General features: G+C 49.3%; 2 protein-coding genes across 2 annotated transcripts; both read left to right on the top strand.

Annotated features, from left to right (window-relative positions):
• Window positions 1-440: 440 nt before the first annotated feature.
• FIESC28_01172 (uncharacterized protein) lies at window positions 441-6,136 on the top strand (the record flags this gene model as incomplete). Its single annotated transcript, XM_031155323.1, has 3 exons — window positions 441-594; window positions 643-826; window positions 883-6,136. The coding sequence occupies 3 exons, from the start codon at window positions 441-443 to the stop codon at window positions 6,134-6,136; spliced, it is 5,592 nt and encodes a 1,863-aa protein (XP_031020490.1).
• Window positions 6,137-7,628: 1,492 nt separating this feature from the next.
• On the top strand, window positions 7,629-16,016 carry FIESC28_01171 (uncharacterized protein; the record flags this gene model as incomplete). Its single annotated transcript, XM_031155322.1, has 6 exons — window positions 7,629-7,638; window positions 7,738-8,644; window positions 8,698-9,458; window positions 9,965-9,983; window positions 10,399-10,978; window positions 11,028-16,016. 6 exons carry the CDS (start codon window positions 7,629-7,631, stop codon window positions 16,014-16,016), a joined length of 7,266 nt encoding a protein of 2,421 aa, XP_031020489.1.
• Between the last annotated feature and the right edge of the window lie 237 nt (window positions 16,017-16,253).

Here is a 16,253-nt window from a genome sequence, read left to right as displayed (position 1 = left end):
AAAAAACAGCAAGGCCAGAGTGGGTCGAGTGGAACAAACGCTGACTGGCAGCGTGCCTGACGCACAGACCACTAGTGTCATTTAAACATCCAAAGGAAAGAGCAAGTTCACGAGGCTGATCATTGGTTTCCAAAGCTTTATTGAAGGTTGGCTTTCCACCTCACCGTTTACATTCATTTCCCCAAAAAGCTGGCGAACAATGTTTAATTAACCGCAATTAATTCACGACAATCGCATTCATTGCTTCCACAATAGATTCTATTGGCACGCATTTCACGGAAGCTGCACCGACAACTACGCGCTCGTAGCGTGTCCGCCTATTGTTTCGATTGGAGTCTCGATATTACCTGCGATCTTCCGATGCGCCATCATCCGTTCGCTCCTTCCCTTTGAATCAAGCTCTGTGATGGCTTGCCTCCCCGTACGGGATAATGGACAATATGCATCCCGATAATCATGGGGGCTTTCCCAATGGCCTGCTTGCTCAAACGGGGACTGACAATAACAATGCTGCCGTTCCTCGCAATCGCCCCTTCACTCTGCAAGAAGCTCTGCCCTTCTCACCGCAAACCTCGACGGTTCCATTCATTCCTGGTTAGTCACTACGACTTGGCCATACATTTTGTTGCTGACTCTGGTTAGATATCATCCCCGACCCCGTCTTTGGTTCTGGTTGCCCGGCACTCCCTTTGAACGACTTATTCCAAGCGCACGAATTCAACAGCCTCAACAAGGACGCCGCTGCCCACCCCCAGATGCCGCGCAACGTCAAACAAGCGGTCGACCATGTCCTCCAGGACATCAAGCCTGGCCAGCGAACGCACTAGTACGGGAATCATTTTTTTGCGTATTAATTTTGATAGTATTCTGACCGAGTAATAGCAAGTTTACACCCATTTCGAACACTGTCGCAACTCCGTCAACTGGCAAGAGCCTCATCGAAGGTCTGTCACCGGTCACAAGAAGCGTCTTCGATAAAGTGGGAGGCTACTTCAAAACGACAAAGCCTGGCATTCCCGAAGCGAAACAACTGAATGGCCAAGCTGGCGGCCACACGACCCCTAAGCAACGCTCTGCCTCGATCAATTCCCCAAACCCTCCACAGCCGCGCAGCCTTCCTGCACATAATTCTCAGGCACATAAATCGAACTCTGTTAAGATTGAAGTTGTTATACCGTCTAAGAGAAAATTCGATCCATCCACGTATGTTGATGTGAGGGACGAGCTGCAAGATGACACTCCGAACGTCGCTCCGCAACAAACTCAGCCATTGCCACAACCCATAGCGCCTACCACCGAGTCTTCTGGGCAAAATCATGTGGATACAAACAACAAAGGCTCATTTCGAATCGAACTTCCTCGCGCGAATATCAACCGTGAAGAGTATGTCGAAGTCGAAGAGACGCCAGAGGATCCACACCACCTTTCGGTTCGAAAGCAGAGTCAGCAAGGATATCCCGATAGCCAGGACCTCATCGGAGAGAGCCTGGACCAGCGCCAACGGAGTGAGGCAGCTCTTCATGCACTCGACAAGCTTGTACGCACCGTCTTCAACTCGGTGGGACGAGTTCTTGGAGATGAGCAAGGTCATGAAGAAGTCGTTTCCATGACATCAGAACAAGAGGTTGCTATGACCGCCTCTTCGCAACAGAAAATGCATGGTGCGATTCAGAAGACGATTACTCTCAGATGTTTCGACCGAATTCCTGTAGAGCACCTGGTCCAAATAATGAAGCTGAGTGATGCAAGCTTGAAGCAAGTTGAAAGCTTGGAGATACGGGTTGACGAGACTTGGAACGATGATGCCGTTGATGCATGGGTGCAGCAGCTTTCTGATGTGGAAACAATGCTGAAGTCAGCCCGTACATGTCTCCGCATCCTCTCCGGTGGCAGAGAGGATAAGCAACTATACTCCGAAACCATCATTCAAAGGAGCGTGGATATTTTCAGAAAGGTCACTGAGGACGTCGTTATGCCCCTCGTGGAGCTAAGGCCGTCCGGGCCTGCCTCAGGAGTTTTCAAAGCTCTGTCAAAAAACAAGAAGCCTATCACATCGGTCTTCCTTTGCTGTCAAAAGTTGTTTGCATTGCTGGCTGAGCTTGTCACCAAGATCGAGCTCTCAGAGACCGTGATCAATTCCCTGGAATACACGGCATCGCGACTGATATTTATGGAGAATGCCTATTTCGAGAAGGACTCCGTCGTAGGGGTTCAGAAGTTCGACGGACTCCGTTCTGTTGCAATGGATATGCTGTCCCAGATCTTCTTGATTAAGCCAGAACAACGCCAAGGCATCATCAATGAAATTCTTTCTTCACTCGAAAAACTGCCAGTCGGCAAGCAAAGTGCTCGCCAATTTAAACTTTCGGACGGAGGAAGTGTCCAGCCTGTTTCTGCTTTGATCATGAGACTGGTTCAAGCAAGCTCTGGGCGAGTGGATGACAACAAAGACAATGATCGTCACAAGTTGCTTCGGAACATCAACGGTGAACCGGAAGGATCAGACGACGAGGAACGCGCACCCACAGGCCCCAAGCAGTTCGTTTCCTCGATCAAGAGTGAGATTCAAGGCGCAAAGCAACACAGCGTCGCCATTAGGGATCTTGAGATTTCTGTTTCTCCCCTCACCGATGCTGCGCAGCGCAATGCATCGTATGTGATAAGTTATATTGTCCAGCGTGCTATTGGTTCGACCAAATCTGGTGATACTCCTTATCGAAATTTGCTTGATCTTTTCGTCGAAGATTTTACCACTTGCCTCGACTCACCAGATTGGCCGTCAGCTGAACTCCTACTTCGTGTGTTGATGGTCAGAATGGTGCAACTTTTCGAAGCACCCAAGACTGCTGCTCCAGCGAAGAATATGGCACTGGAACTGTTGGGTGGTTTGAGTGCTGCCATCTCCCGCCTCCGCTCCCATGTTCAAAAACTCATGAACTCATCACATGGCAACGAAGCTGATGACTTGTCACGATATCTTGCCGACATTGCTAACCAAGCATTGGAACACAAGACCCGCGTGGAACAGCTTGTAGCTTGGGCTGGACCTTACAGAGCCGTTCTTGAGCATGTGCAAAGCCGAAGCAGCGAAGATCCCCATTTATCAAGTGCAATCTCGTTTCTAATTGCAGGCTGGGCATTGCAGGTGCACAACGGCTACGATTCTTACAACGATGAGGAGGAAGAACGAGACGAAGAATTGGGACGCCTGGCTTATCGTCTTAGGATGATGATTGAGGACCGTAGATGGCTCGTGAACGAGTACACTTTCAAGAGTGTCTCAGCGAACCAGGCTAAACTCTCTTACTGTATCATCTTGCTGCGTTCACCTCTTTGTGAAGCCTTCAGCAAGATCCTCAACATGCTGCTTGGCTCTATGGCCAGCGATCAAGCTACAGTCAGAAGTAGGAGCCTCAAGAGTGTCAACCAGGTTTTGGAGACAGATCCCTCGATCTTGGACGGCGACTCAACCGTTATTGATCTGATTTTGGACTGCGCAGGCGATTCATCTATCCAAGTAAGAGATTCTGCACTCGGACTCTTGGGCAACTGCATGACGATGCGTCCTCGTCTTGAGAATTCATTAACACCAATGATCGTCAATCGATTTCAGGACAATGGTCTCGGCGTAAGGAAACGTGCAATGAAACTTACTCGTGATATTTATCTTCGGAATCACAGTAAGACACTCCGCAGCATGATAGCCAACGGGTTGCTGCGCCGAGTGCAGGATCCTGACGAAGGCGTTCGCGATCTAGCTCGCCAAATGATCGAGGAAGTTTGGTTCGCGCCATTCTACCAAGACGAGGGAACCGCCGTGTATCAGACGACGCTCAGTGAGCATGTGTCGCTTGTCATTCAAACTGTCAAGTCTGGAACGGTCACAGAGATGCTTGACAAGGTGTTCCGGTCCATCCTCAAACCCAAAGATAAATCTTTGAGTGGACCTTTTACAGTCTGCACCAAGCTCGTCGCTCACATGTTTGGACTGATCGATAACCTCGACCCTGAAGATCCTACAGTCCCATCTGGCCGCGATGCACTGCACGTGCTTACAATCTTTGCCAATGCTGAGCCCAAATTGTTCAACTTCGAGCAGATCCGGCTTCTGCTACCGCATCTAGCAAACTTTTCGAAGCCAGAGGAGCTGGTCGCTTTTCGGCATGTGACTATTATCTATCGTCGAGTTTTGCCGACCTTGACCAGTGTTCATACAGAGTTTCTATCAGAAGTGCGCACGTACCTACTGAAAGCTCTCTCCAAGATCAGCCAGCGCAACTCCCTGGACGATTTGGTTGCTTGCACTCAGGTGGTTTGTGGGCTGCTCAACGTCTACACTCCACTGATCGGTACTCTGCTATCTAGTCTGCTAAAAATCGAACAGATACAGGCCAGACCTATCGACCAAAATTCGATCAATTTGACCTACGCGTACAGTCTGCTGATTGGTATGGTTGCAAAACATTGCAAACTGGATGAGTGGACAGCGCCGTTCAAACAGAAATTCCCTAAATGGAAAGGAGATTCCGTCCCTTTGTTGGCCGTTGAGAAACTGGTGCCCCTTGCAGCACCCTCAAAGCCACTCGAGATCCGCAAGTCAGCACTCGACGCCCTTGGATTGATCTGTCAAGCTTGGCCACGCAATTATGCGGTCCCTAAGCTGTACACATTGTTTGACCAGGTCTTCAAAGAACAAATCCCTGGTCTTGAGATGTTGATATTAAGATCATTCCGAGAGTTTCTTGTGACCGAAGAAAAACGCTCGGAAACAGCAGCAGAGGCGCCAGCTTCTGGTAAAAAGCGAGAGTTGACAGTCATGGGAGGGACCAACTTTGACGATGTCGCTAGTGCTACTTCTCAGCGATTTTTGAAGTACATCTCTCGCATTGCACTGTCGGGCCAGGGTGATCATGCTTTCCTCGCCACAGAGGTTTTGGGTAGCATTAACCGACAGGGTCTAACACACCCCAAAGAGACCTGTGTTACGTTGATGACCCTCGAAACTTCGACGAACCGACGAATTGCGGAACTGGCGTTTTCTGAGCATCGGTACTTACACGAGAAGCACGAAACCGTGCTTGAACGAGAGTATGCCAAGGCGGTGCAGTCAGCTTTCGCATACCAGCGGGATGTTGTGGAGGATACTCGTGGTGCAACAACAAACCCCTTCCAATCCAAATTACACTTCCTGATGGAAGTGCTCAAGATTAGCAAGATGAAGAATCGTCAGCGCTTCTTGGACAAGCTCTGTGGTCAGCTGGACTTTGACCTTGCCAAACTGGAAACAACCGAGGAGATACCGTCTCATATGGCTTTTGCACGCTTCATCACCGAGAACCTGGCATATTTCGAATACCAGACGGTTGGAGAGTTGCAAACCACCGTGAATGCAATTGAGAAGATGGTGACCAGCACTGGTGCCCCCCTCGCGCAGGCCATCGAGTCGGAGATCTTCAACGTTCGCGTCGATACACTACAATCTTCAGCACCCGAGGCCTCAGCGCCAGCTCCTGCAGTTTCAGAGGACCCAATTCCTGGAACAGCACCTGGAGCAATACCATTGGAAGGTGATGCTAGAACGGCTTTGGCGATTGCATCCGAAGTTGAGCCCGCCCGACTGCGTCAGCTGGCGACTGCGTCTATCATCCTATTGTCAATGTGGGAAACACGAACCCATTTGCGTCGTCTTTATGGCATGGGTAACAGTCGGCATGACAGCAAGGCGAAGGCATTGGCTAAAGATTTGAACAAGACACCAGTCAAAGTTCAAGGTGTTCATGGAGACAAGGTATGGGACGAGATTGAGTCCCATATGGGCGGACTCCAAGACCAAGAACGAATGGTACAGAAATGCACCGCTCTCGTGGAACTCCTGAATGTCGATAAGGAGTTCAAGATTGCGGATGACGCTGATCAGATGGATATGGACGGTCCTTCGACCCCAAGTGGAGATGAAGAGGAAGACGAAAGCAATGTCGCGCTTGACAGAGGCCGCAAACGAAAGGGAGGAAACACACCAGGTGGACGAAAGAAACGGGCGAGGTCCGATTCGCAACCACGGAAGAGAGGACGACCTAGGAAGAACCCGTTGCCTGAGCCTGACGTGGGTGCAGATGTTGATGGGGACTGGCTTTGAAGAGATTTGGAGGCTCATAAAAACAGCCGACACGGGATATCATTTGAATCAGTTGGACTGGTTTTGACATGAACAATGCATATCGGGACAGGCGTTCTCATCCCGCAAGAGCGGATTTAAAGAGTATTTAGTGGGAAAGTGGCCTTGCGAATAAGTTTCTGAAAGGAATTAAAAACAGGAGCCAGGAGATGATGCATGGCGTTTTTGGAGCTTTGCGATTTATGATACCTGAGCTATTCACATATGTAGCTCACCTTAATGGCAATGGGAGGGAGCCTGCAAAGAGCATCATACTCGTTAGCCCAAGATATGGGTATTTCTGAGTACAGTACCTATATACAAATTCGACGACCCAGTACTACTTTTATTGCACGTTGCTGTAAACAATATTAATACAATGAATAGATGAGAAACTTTGACACTACATGTGAGATCGTGATCATGTCTTGATGGATTGGTTCTTTGTGAAACAACAGTCCAGAAAACAAGTTGAAACAGGAAATCACTGTCCGATGTGAATAAGACGGCAATAATATAGCCATGTGAGTGCCAAGAATCAAGGCAATTGGACAAAGATGGCTGCATAGATGACATAACTTGAACATTTGTGCATCAAGTCAGATCGCCAAGACAAGGGTAGATCGCTCGGCAACACTTGGCCGGCTTGGCATAGACTAACCCCTGCCAACATCCAGGACCAGTCTTTGAAGAACCTCTCGCTTGAATGATGACGACCCGCAACAACAAGATTTTTGTCATTTTGTGTTAGCTTGATAAAACGTCTTCCAATAGCCTGTGATCAGCTGCATCACACTGAATCATGGATACTACTCAGCCATCCACGTATATGTACTGTACGTGTAGGTGTTGCAAGTGTCTGTGGCTGACCATGTCACCATCAGTGCGTATGTAGGTCGGTAGAGTAGAGTGGAACGACCCAGCGTCTAGACTGCAAGCTTTGAATCATGCTTATTGGAGGACTTTTGCTCCTGAACAGGAGACAAAAGGAGGAGGCCTCTGGAGACCGGAATCTTTGCCGCTGACAGTGATTATGCCGTTGCCGTTACCAGGTAGAGTACAGTCCATACCTAATAACTGTAAGGTAGCAGTAGCGTAGTATCAGACCTCTGGTTGTCCCCTTTGACGTGTCGCTCATAATGAACCAACCAGCCAGTGATACACAAGTGGCATAGCACAGGCAACAAAGATGGCATTTTTCAGGGAAATGAAATGTAATTAAAAGGGGACAATGAGAGACAAGGACAGTGAGGTCACTATTGATTTAAGCTAACGGGGAATCAACAAAACGGTGCCCACCACCAACCCTTCCCGTTCTCGAATTCTTGGCAGTTCATCTTCTTATTCCCCTACCTACCTTACGGATAGGATACCTTATTTTTACTTTTGCACTGCCGTAGTGACACGCACACGCACCCATCCATCCGCTGCTGAGTGCTGACCCACGCATCAACTTGGACCCCAGTTCTTGGCGATGTCTACCTGTAAGCTCCTTTCTATTCTTTTCACATTTACTCACACATAGCCTTTGTTACTGTACTGTTATCATCATTATCATTGTTTACTTACTCACATCGCTATAGTCAATCACTTCAACATCAAGCGTCAAGCGCACGCCCTTAGCCGTACCAGTACCGATCAATCGTGGAACCCATTTCGTCACGTCGCCTGGAACCGCCGAGCGCGCACTTTTTCTGAAGCCGGCCTGGAAGGACAACAACGTACTCGAGACGAGACTACCGGAGAAGAATTGTCACACGCCGTCACTGACCCTGGTCGAAGCGGACCAGCCAGAGAGTGGTCAACAGCAGAGACGATGATGGACACGAGGAGAAGCAAGGAAGAAGGTTATGACAGAGAAAAGATGGCCGGAGGAGGCTCACCCATTGATGGAAGCGACGACATTCCTACATCACAGCGCTCACTCGTCGGCGATGAAAATCAATTACGAAACCGAAGACGCGAAGATGTCCCAGCCGCCGCAGACCAAAACGTTGATTTGGAAAAGAGAAAACTCGACAGGCGACAATCATCAAAACTTTTCCGCAATGTCCAGCCGAAGGAGCCTTTCACCGTCCGAAACCAATTGGAGAGGACCTTTCTCAACTCATACATCAACATCCTTCTTATCGCCGCACCGGTCGGAATCGCTCTCAATTATATCCACAGCGTGAACCGAATCGCCGTATTCGTGGTCAACTTCATCGCAATTATTCCACTCGCCGCCATTCTCAGTTTCGCCACGGAAGAAATTGCCCTACGAACTGGTGAGGTTCTTGGTGGTCTAATCAATGCCACTTTCGGTAACGCTGTTGAACTCATCGTCGCTATTTTGGCTTTGGTGGATAACAAGGTTATCATTGTCCAGACCTCTTTGGTGGGATCAATTCTCAGCAACCTGCTTCTGGTCTTGGGTTTCTGTTTCTTCTTTGGTGGTCTGCGACGTGAAGCCCAGTATTTCAATGAGACAGTAGCACAGACTGCGGCTAGGTAAGTTTCAAACACTGACTCGATGAACTTTCTTTGTTAACGAGGTTCCACAGCATGCTCGCTCTAGCTGTCGCTTCCGTCATTGTGCCAACCGTTTTCGACCAAGCCAGGGACACACCGGCCACTAACGTTGCCCGGCTCTCAAGAGGCACAGCTGTAATCCTCCTCATCGTTTATGCGGCTTATCTTCTTTTCCAGCTCAAGACCCACTCAAGCACTTTCCGACAGGAAGGTCAGAAGGTTGCCGCGAAACCTTGGTCGCGTGGTGGTGGCGGCGGCGCGAGTCTCCGTCAAGGTGTCATGGTCCCCGGTGCTCTTGTTGGCGGTGGCATGACAGGTCGCGAAGAGAACGAGCGTCTTTCCCAGATGCTCATGAACCCCCATCGACTACCAAAGAATGAGGAAGATGAGGATGAGGAAGAGGAGCCCCAGCTGCACTTCTGGGTGGCAGTTGCTACACTTACTATTGCCACCGTTTTGATCGCCCTTTGCGCTGAGTTCATGGTTGACTCTATCGACGCCGTTACGAAAACCGGTGGTGTATCTGAGGAGTTTGTCGGATTGATCTTGCTGCCAATCGTCGGTAACGCAGCTGAGCACGCAACGGCTGTGACTGTCGCAATCAAGGACAAGATGGATTTGGCCATTGGTGTTGCAGTCGGAAGCTCCATGCAAGTTGCGCTATTCTTGATCCCTCTGCTGGTCATCATTGGCTGGGGCATGGGTAACGACGAGATGAACTTGAGTTTCGACTTATTCCAGGTTGCTACCATGTTCGTGGCTGTCTTGCTGGTCAACTACTTGATTGCGGATGGTAAGAGCCATTGGCTGGAGGGTTGGCTTCTTATCTGTCTCTATTCTATTATTGCTGTTTGCTCTTGGTGTAAGTCAAATCTAACAGTTTACTTAACTTTACTGACCACAAGACAGGGTACCCAACTCACTCCGACGAGGCCACTGCGTCTTAAGTTGCACCTCCGCCGATTTCTCAGCCCATGGCGCAAGCTATTCGAAAACTTTCCCTATTGATGTTCATATTTCAGCCCCCACATGGCTACCCGTCCTTGCCCCAATGATATGATATGGATACTGGTTAAGGAGGCACTTGTACAAAGTCTATTTGAATTTTGAGAATCTATTCGAAGTTTACTTCATCACAATCGTTGAGGCGAAGATGACCATACCAGTGCGAAGCGATAGGCGTTGAAGGCAATGTCAATTTCTAGTTATAACTAGTCTCAATAAAATCGAGATTAAAAGTACCTCCGGTCCCAGATTATGAGACGAAAGTCCTATTATCTACTTTGTACTGTACCCCAGCTGCTGCGACTATTCGTTCGTTAGTGGGTAGTAGAGAAAATAGGATCGTCTGATAATGGATAAAGAAATGTCGGCTGGGAATAGTAGTCATGAATAATGAGTTAGCTACCCTAACCCAACAGCAATGAACAAATATTTCACTCTTTTATGCTGTTAAAATGAGTGATTATCTACTATTCATCTTGTTCAAGCTTTCCATACACTTCAAGACAGCTATTGTGAACAGCCAATCACATTACACAGTGATGTTGGTACAGCATCAAGCTTCCAAGACCAGAAGGCGGTGAATTGATTCTGCCGCGACCTCCAACCTCACGTTCCAAGCGCTCATGCTACTGACGATAACCGTTTGCGACAAGCGATTCTCCATCAACAGCCTCGTGATCGGCTTAGTCAATCAAGTCAATCCACTCAGAGCAACATGCGAGCTACAGGATTGCATCGCGCCCTGTCGAATCTTCCTCTGTAGCGAGCGAGCGACAGCCCGATCCCATGTCACGAAATGGTAGCTCCAGGAACCCGGTCCCACGCATGGGACCGCCGCACTGGCGACAGTTTAGCAAGTCGAGCTTAGATCGCACCCATATCGAGGTCCCAGCTTCCCCCGCGAGCGTATCGACCCATTCCACTCTCAAGGAAGAGAAGCGAACAAGAATAGAACGCCGATGTACTGTGACGGTCAACGAAGGCTATGCCCGGGACGAGGTCCTGCTCAATTTCGATGTAGTGGGCGCCGACGTGAAGCCTGGAATGTTGATGTGTATATCGACCGTGAAGGACGACCTGCGAAAGATTTCCGCTGGGCATGGTGCCAGTAGCAAACAAAATCAGGATGCTTCCAAGGGAATGTCAGGAACCCAAAATGGAGACAGCGCGGGTTTTAAGTATTTCTTTGTCGCAAAGGATATGCCTCAAGAGACCAAGACTCGGAATCCTGACGTCGAAGTCTATGTTTTGAAGCATATCGCCGATGCCTTTGGGATGAAGAAGGGTTCTCAGGTTCTCTTGACAATGGTGAGGGATCCCTCCCAGCGTGAAATGCATGATGCTAATATCGATCAAGGTGGATTCCAAGAATCCAGCTACGGAAGCTTCTCACGTAGAATTGTCGTTCAAGGATCAGTACCTGTCTAGATCGGACATTTGGAGAATGACTGTCGGAGAACTGACTGGAAGAACTGTTTACAAAGGCCAATCGGTACTGTTCATGGGCACCATCAAAGCGCAAGTCACTGCAATCTATCATAATGGTCGCAAGGTGCACTCTGCGTTCTTCACCCGCAACACCCGGCCTATCTTCCGAAGCGAATCAGCAAGATACGTTCTTTTCATCCAGATGGCGAAAGAAATGTGGGAGTTTGATGCAGAAAGCTCCGGTGAGATCATGTTCAACAAGGTCGTGAACGGGTTTCTCCCTGCGCTATTCAAGAGATGGGCTATGCTCAAGGCTAAGCACCTGGTCAGCATCGTACTGTTCGCGCGTGTAGAGTATGATACTGGTTTGACGGCGGAGTTCGACAGCCTTTCTGGTGACTTTTATACCGGCATACAGCCCTCTGGACCACGTCGACCGTATAAAGACTTTTACCGAGTGGTAGTCAGCGAGATGGGTAGCGGAGAATGGACAAAGATTTTGCACCAGCTGAAGGTAGAATTCAACTTCTTCCGCCGGGATATCAGTTTGTACCATCACAAGCTTAACGCCCTAGCTGAGATCAATGGTCCGGACTCTATTCCTAAGGATACACCTCCGTCTCGCGTCAAAGCCGAGTCGACTTATGCCATGTATGGCAACGTTCTAGAGGCAATAAACCTCGCTTCATCTCAGTTCGCGCACGATCATATTGATAGAGATCTCACCAGGACAGGAATATCGATTGCGGTGATCAGTCCTGGCTCTGGTGTTTTTGAGGTAGACTACGAGACTTTGCGAAGGACTACTGAGGCGTTGGTAGGGAACGGTATTGGCATCGATCTGATATGTATGCCCAAAATGCCCTTGCATTCAGTGCCCCTCTTCAAATACCGCAACCCGCAGTACTCTGATGACCACGGTCATGCTCATAGATCAAGCTTCTCGAGATCATTCCACAGTCGCGATAGCACACCCAATCACCCTACGCCAGTGATCGGTAGTTATCAATCTCTTGGCGAATCGTTCTCGCCTTCAAAAGGGCTGAGTCTTTCGCGTCGTGCCGATCCCATGATATCCATGGCAACAAGCGATCAGTGGTGCTTTGCGCTTCCGCAATGGCTTCATGTTTCGTTCTGGACTGGCGCCTCTGACGAGGCGCTATCCTATGAAGGTATCGCTTTGTCTGTGTCTAATAAGGTTGTGCAAGATGATGAAGATGAGTTCAACATTCGATGCCGCATGTACGCCCTGCAGATGAGAAGTGTTCTCGAAACAAACGAGATCGAAACGACGCCTTTGCAAGTTGACACGCATTTCCCCGCCAACATTACCGAACCACCATCCTCGCAGAAATATCGTAACACTGGAATCAACGATACTGTGTATATTCCCAAGAGACGTCCGCCGGATGGTCTCTTTGACCACATTTATGGGTTCCAAAGATTTGTTCCAGACAGGTTGGCACGTCCTGGCGAAAAGTCTCTATGGAAACAGTTGCAAGAGTTTGATGATCACAGAGCAAAGATTTCTCATGGTCGTAGTCGGCATCACTCCTCTCGATATGCCAAGGATTTGGACGAAATCACGAGAAGGCAGTTGGCTGAGGACTCGGGGCTTTATGGAACCTCGCTCCCAGAGAAAAGGGCGCCTATACTCGGACCTTCGGCAAGGAAATTGTCAATGAATATCACTGATGGTGATAAGCCATCGCCAACCAGTCTCAAGAAGAGCGCCGAACCAACAACACCGAAGCCACCCAAACAGATAGCGAAACAGCCGAAGTTGATGAGGCAGATCAGTCTTGGCCAGAGAGGATTTGGTATTGCTGCCCCTAAGGCAGTGGTTGCAGAGATCAAGGCTGAAACAGTCAATGCTTCTGGCGTCACTTCTGGCGAAGCAAAACAGCCATCAACACCTCGAGTCCGGCCAGAGCTACGCCCAAGCTCTCCACAGACAATCTCCAGTCATCCATCATCGGTTTCCATTCAGAAATATCGGCTGGATGCTCCAGACACTATCGTCGAAGGAGTGCCTATGACTCCCAGTATTCCTATTCTCAAGAGAAACAATTCCAATCTGGATGTGGCTGCGATGCAGCTGAGAAACGCATCAACCACGATAGGCACGTCAATTAATACTCGGCAGCAGAAACGGGACGACGATCGCGATCTCAAATATTCGGAAGCCCTTCGCGCTGATGATGCTCAGAAACTGTATACCAATAAACTGCGAGCCGGTGCATTGAGTGATGCTGTTCAGGATCTTCCTACGACTCTGTCGCCCACCACTGCTAACACGCCGTGGCTGACTCTTGTCAATCCTTCAAACCCAGAAAGTCTTGCGATTGACGATACCGTCTTGTATAGTCGATGGCAACATGTTTATCCTCAGATTGCCCAGATGAAGGTTCAGAAATGGAAGGCTCTTTGCTGTCCTGCGTCTGTGCCCCTGACCACCGAGTACTTCCCCTCAAAGACCCAGTTTGATACGGAGTATCATCGTCATCCGTATACCGTCGAACAGGACGCTGATGATGATGTGGTCGAGGCACCAAAATCTCGCCAGGAATTCATCCAAGAACTGATCAGTTTGCGATTCACGCAAGGATTTCAAGTTGTGGTAGGGCCATTAGTCGCTCGCGCTTTTGGACAGAACCAGATCAAGATTGGCGACATCTTCTCAAGAGATCAACCCCTGGAGGATGGTACAAGTATCTTCATGTCAGTCGGTAACAGCATCCATCAACTTTCATGCGTCAACGGCACGGAAGTCGAGGTGAACATCTTCATGCGAAAGCCGACGGATACCTCGTTCATTTCCCAAGGTTTCTCGCCAATCTACAAGCCTGCTATTCGCACGCTGTTGGATGACACCTACGAAGCGCGAGAGATTGATCTTCTCACACCCCGTACTGACCGCAACTGGAACATGATTGATTCATACATTGCTGGGCATCACGACGAAATGACAGACAGTCTTCGCTTCTGGCGGGCGAGATTCGTCCTTATTCCTGTTCTGCGAAAGGATGTCCCAATAGCAAGGACACAAACAGGAGATCATGCCGAAGAGGTACGAATTGAAGGTATCAAGCGTCTTGCTCAATCTTGGCAAAAGTATCGCTACATTCCCCCGACAGAGCGGAGGTATCATACAGTTGGCCAGCAAAAGCGACAACGTGACCCCAACCCGCTCGACATCGTATGGAAGACAGATGATCCTTCGGTGGTCATTACTGCTGAAGTTGAAACGCTTCCTCTCACAGAAGGTGTGGAAGGTGCTAATCGAAAGGGGCTGGTGTCGAACAAGGATCGTTTCAAGAAGTCCAATTTGAATTTGACGACCTTGGCTGACGCCATGCAGCAACCTGTCGAGAATGGAGGTGTTAGGCTGCAAAATCGCAGATGGCATCTTCGGCTCTACTCTGCCTCTTTCATCGGATCTGACATGGTTACATGGCTACTTGACAACTTTGAGGATCTTGATAGTCGAGAAGACGCCGAGGCGCTAGGCAATGCCTTGATGGTGCATGAAGAACCAAAGTCTGGAAACACCAAAGACAAGGGCGGTCTCTTTGTTCACGTTGACAAGCGACATCAGTTCCGCGATGGTAACTACTACTATCAGATCGCCAGTGAGTATGCCAAGCCTCATGTGGGATGGTTCAACAGTCGGCGAGCTCCTGTGCCGCCAACTCCAAGTCTTGAGGCTTCGAATCGAGACTCACCCCGAACTCTGATGTCGGCTCGTTCGGGCGAGGAAAGCGGTTCCCCTGCATCAACCTCAACAACACCGACCATATCGCTCCCCTACGGCGGAAAGAGGCCAAGGGTTGTGCTAAGCAAGGTCATAAAGTATGATGTTGATCATCGCAAGCGGTCATATAGACCAGAGAGGATCGACCTGCATTATGACCGTCTTCACAACCCTGACAGCTGCTACCATATTCGCATCGACTGGATGAATGTTACGACAAAACTGGTGGAGGATGCAGTCGAGAGTTGGGCTCGAGAAGCCAGCCAGTATGGCCTTCGACTTGTTGAAGTGCCTATCAAAGAGGCATGCACCATTACTGAGACGAACCCATTTAGAAGACCATATCGCATCAAGTTGGCAGCCCGTCCTCCAGATCAGAAGCCTGAGACGTACATCGACCCCAATTCCTTGGGCCCGACAACATCTCCTAACAAACACTTCTACCAAACGGCAATTCTCAAGAAGTTCGATTTTGTTTTGGATATGGAGGCAGCATCCAACTTCCCAAGCAACGTCGATGTAAGCTACTCCTGGGGAAAGCCTGAGTACAAGTACACCCAGTACATCCATCGCAGTGGCACCCTATTAGCTGAGATCACGGACGAAGGCGATCTTTTGATCCTGGCAAACCGGCTGTATAGCAATCGTCCTGCAAACCCACGCGACAGTAACAACCTCCGTTCCATTGACCCACCATCTTTGGCAGAGCGCGGCGGCCGCATGTCCTCGTACGGCGCCTATTCAACCTTTGGAATGACAGAATCCGCAACGCTATCCTCGCCGCTCCTCAAACCAACACACTATTATCACTCGCCAGCGCTGAAACCAGCTGATCAACAGCATAAGCCCATACCCGCAACAACTCCCGATCCCGATGCTCTTAATGCCGAGATTGATGAGTTTTGCAAGAACAAGACCGCACTTGAAGAGTTCTATAAAGAAGCTTTAGAGAAGGGTCAGAAGGTCCAAGGCACGCCCGCAACAGCGCCGGTGGCAACGCCGTTGGAGGCTGTGCCTGAAGCTAGTATCCCGACGCTTGGATTACCGCCAGGTGTTTTGGGAGGAAACGATGGAGCGCCGACGAAGCGGCTTAACAGTCCCATGTCGTTTCTCCGAAGGAGCAGTGTTCAGTATGATGGCGGATCGAGTCTGACTGGACATTAGAAGGAAGGTCGTATACTTTTCAGGATATCATAATGAATTAGCGATGCATGTCTGCCCAAGGCGGTGATGCTTGCACATGTATTAATAGTATTGAGCGTAAATTCCTCACATTCATCAAGACACTAGACAAGACATGATTATTTCTTGACGCAGTACACTTGTAAACCATTGCATTGTGCAAACTAACACTAGGGGTATACTAAAGCAAAAGGCAGCCCAAAATATAAGACTCCTTCT

Source organism: Fusarium coffeatum (assembly GCF_003316985.1).
Source record: "Fusarium coffeatum strain FIESC_28 chromosome Unknown BRIP53273_contig_33, whole genome shotgun sequence".
Lineage (NCBI taxonomy): Eukaryota > Fungi > Ascomycota > Sordariomycetes > Hypocreales > Nectriaceae > Fusarium > Fusarium coffeatum.
The sequence above is the reverse complement of the archived record's forward strand: the minus strand, read 5'-3'. Positions and strand labels throughout refer to the sequence as shown.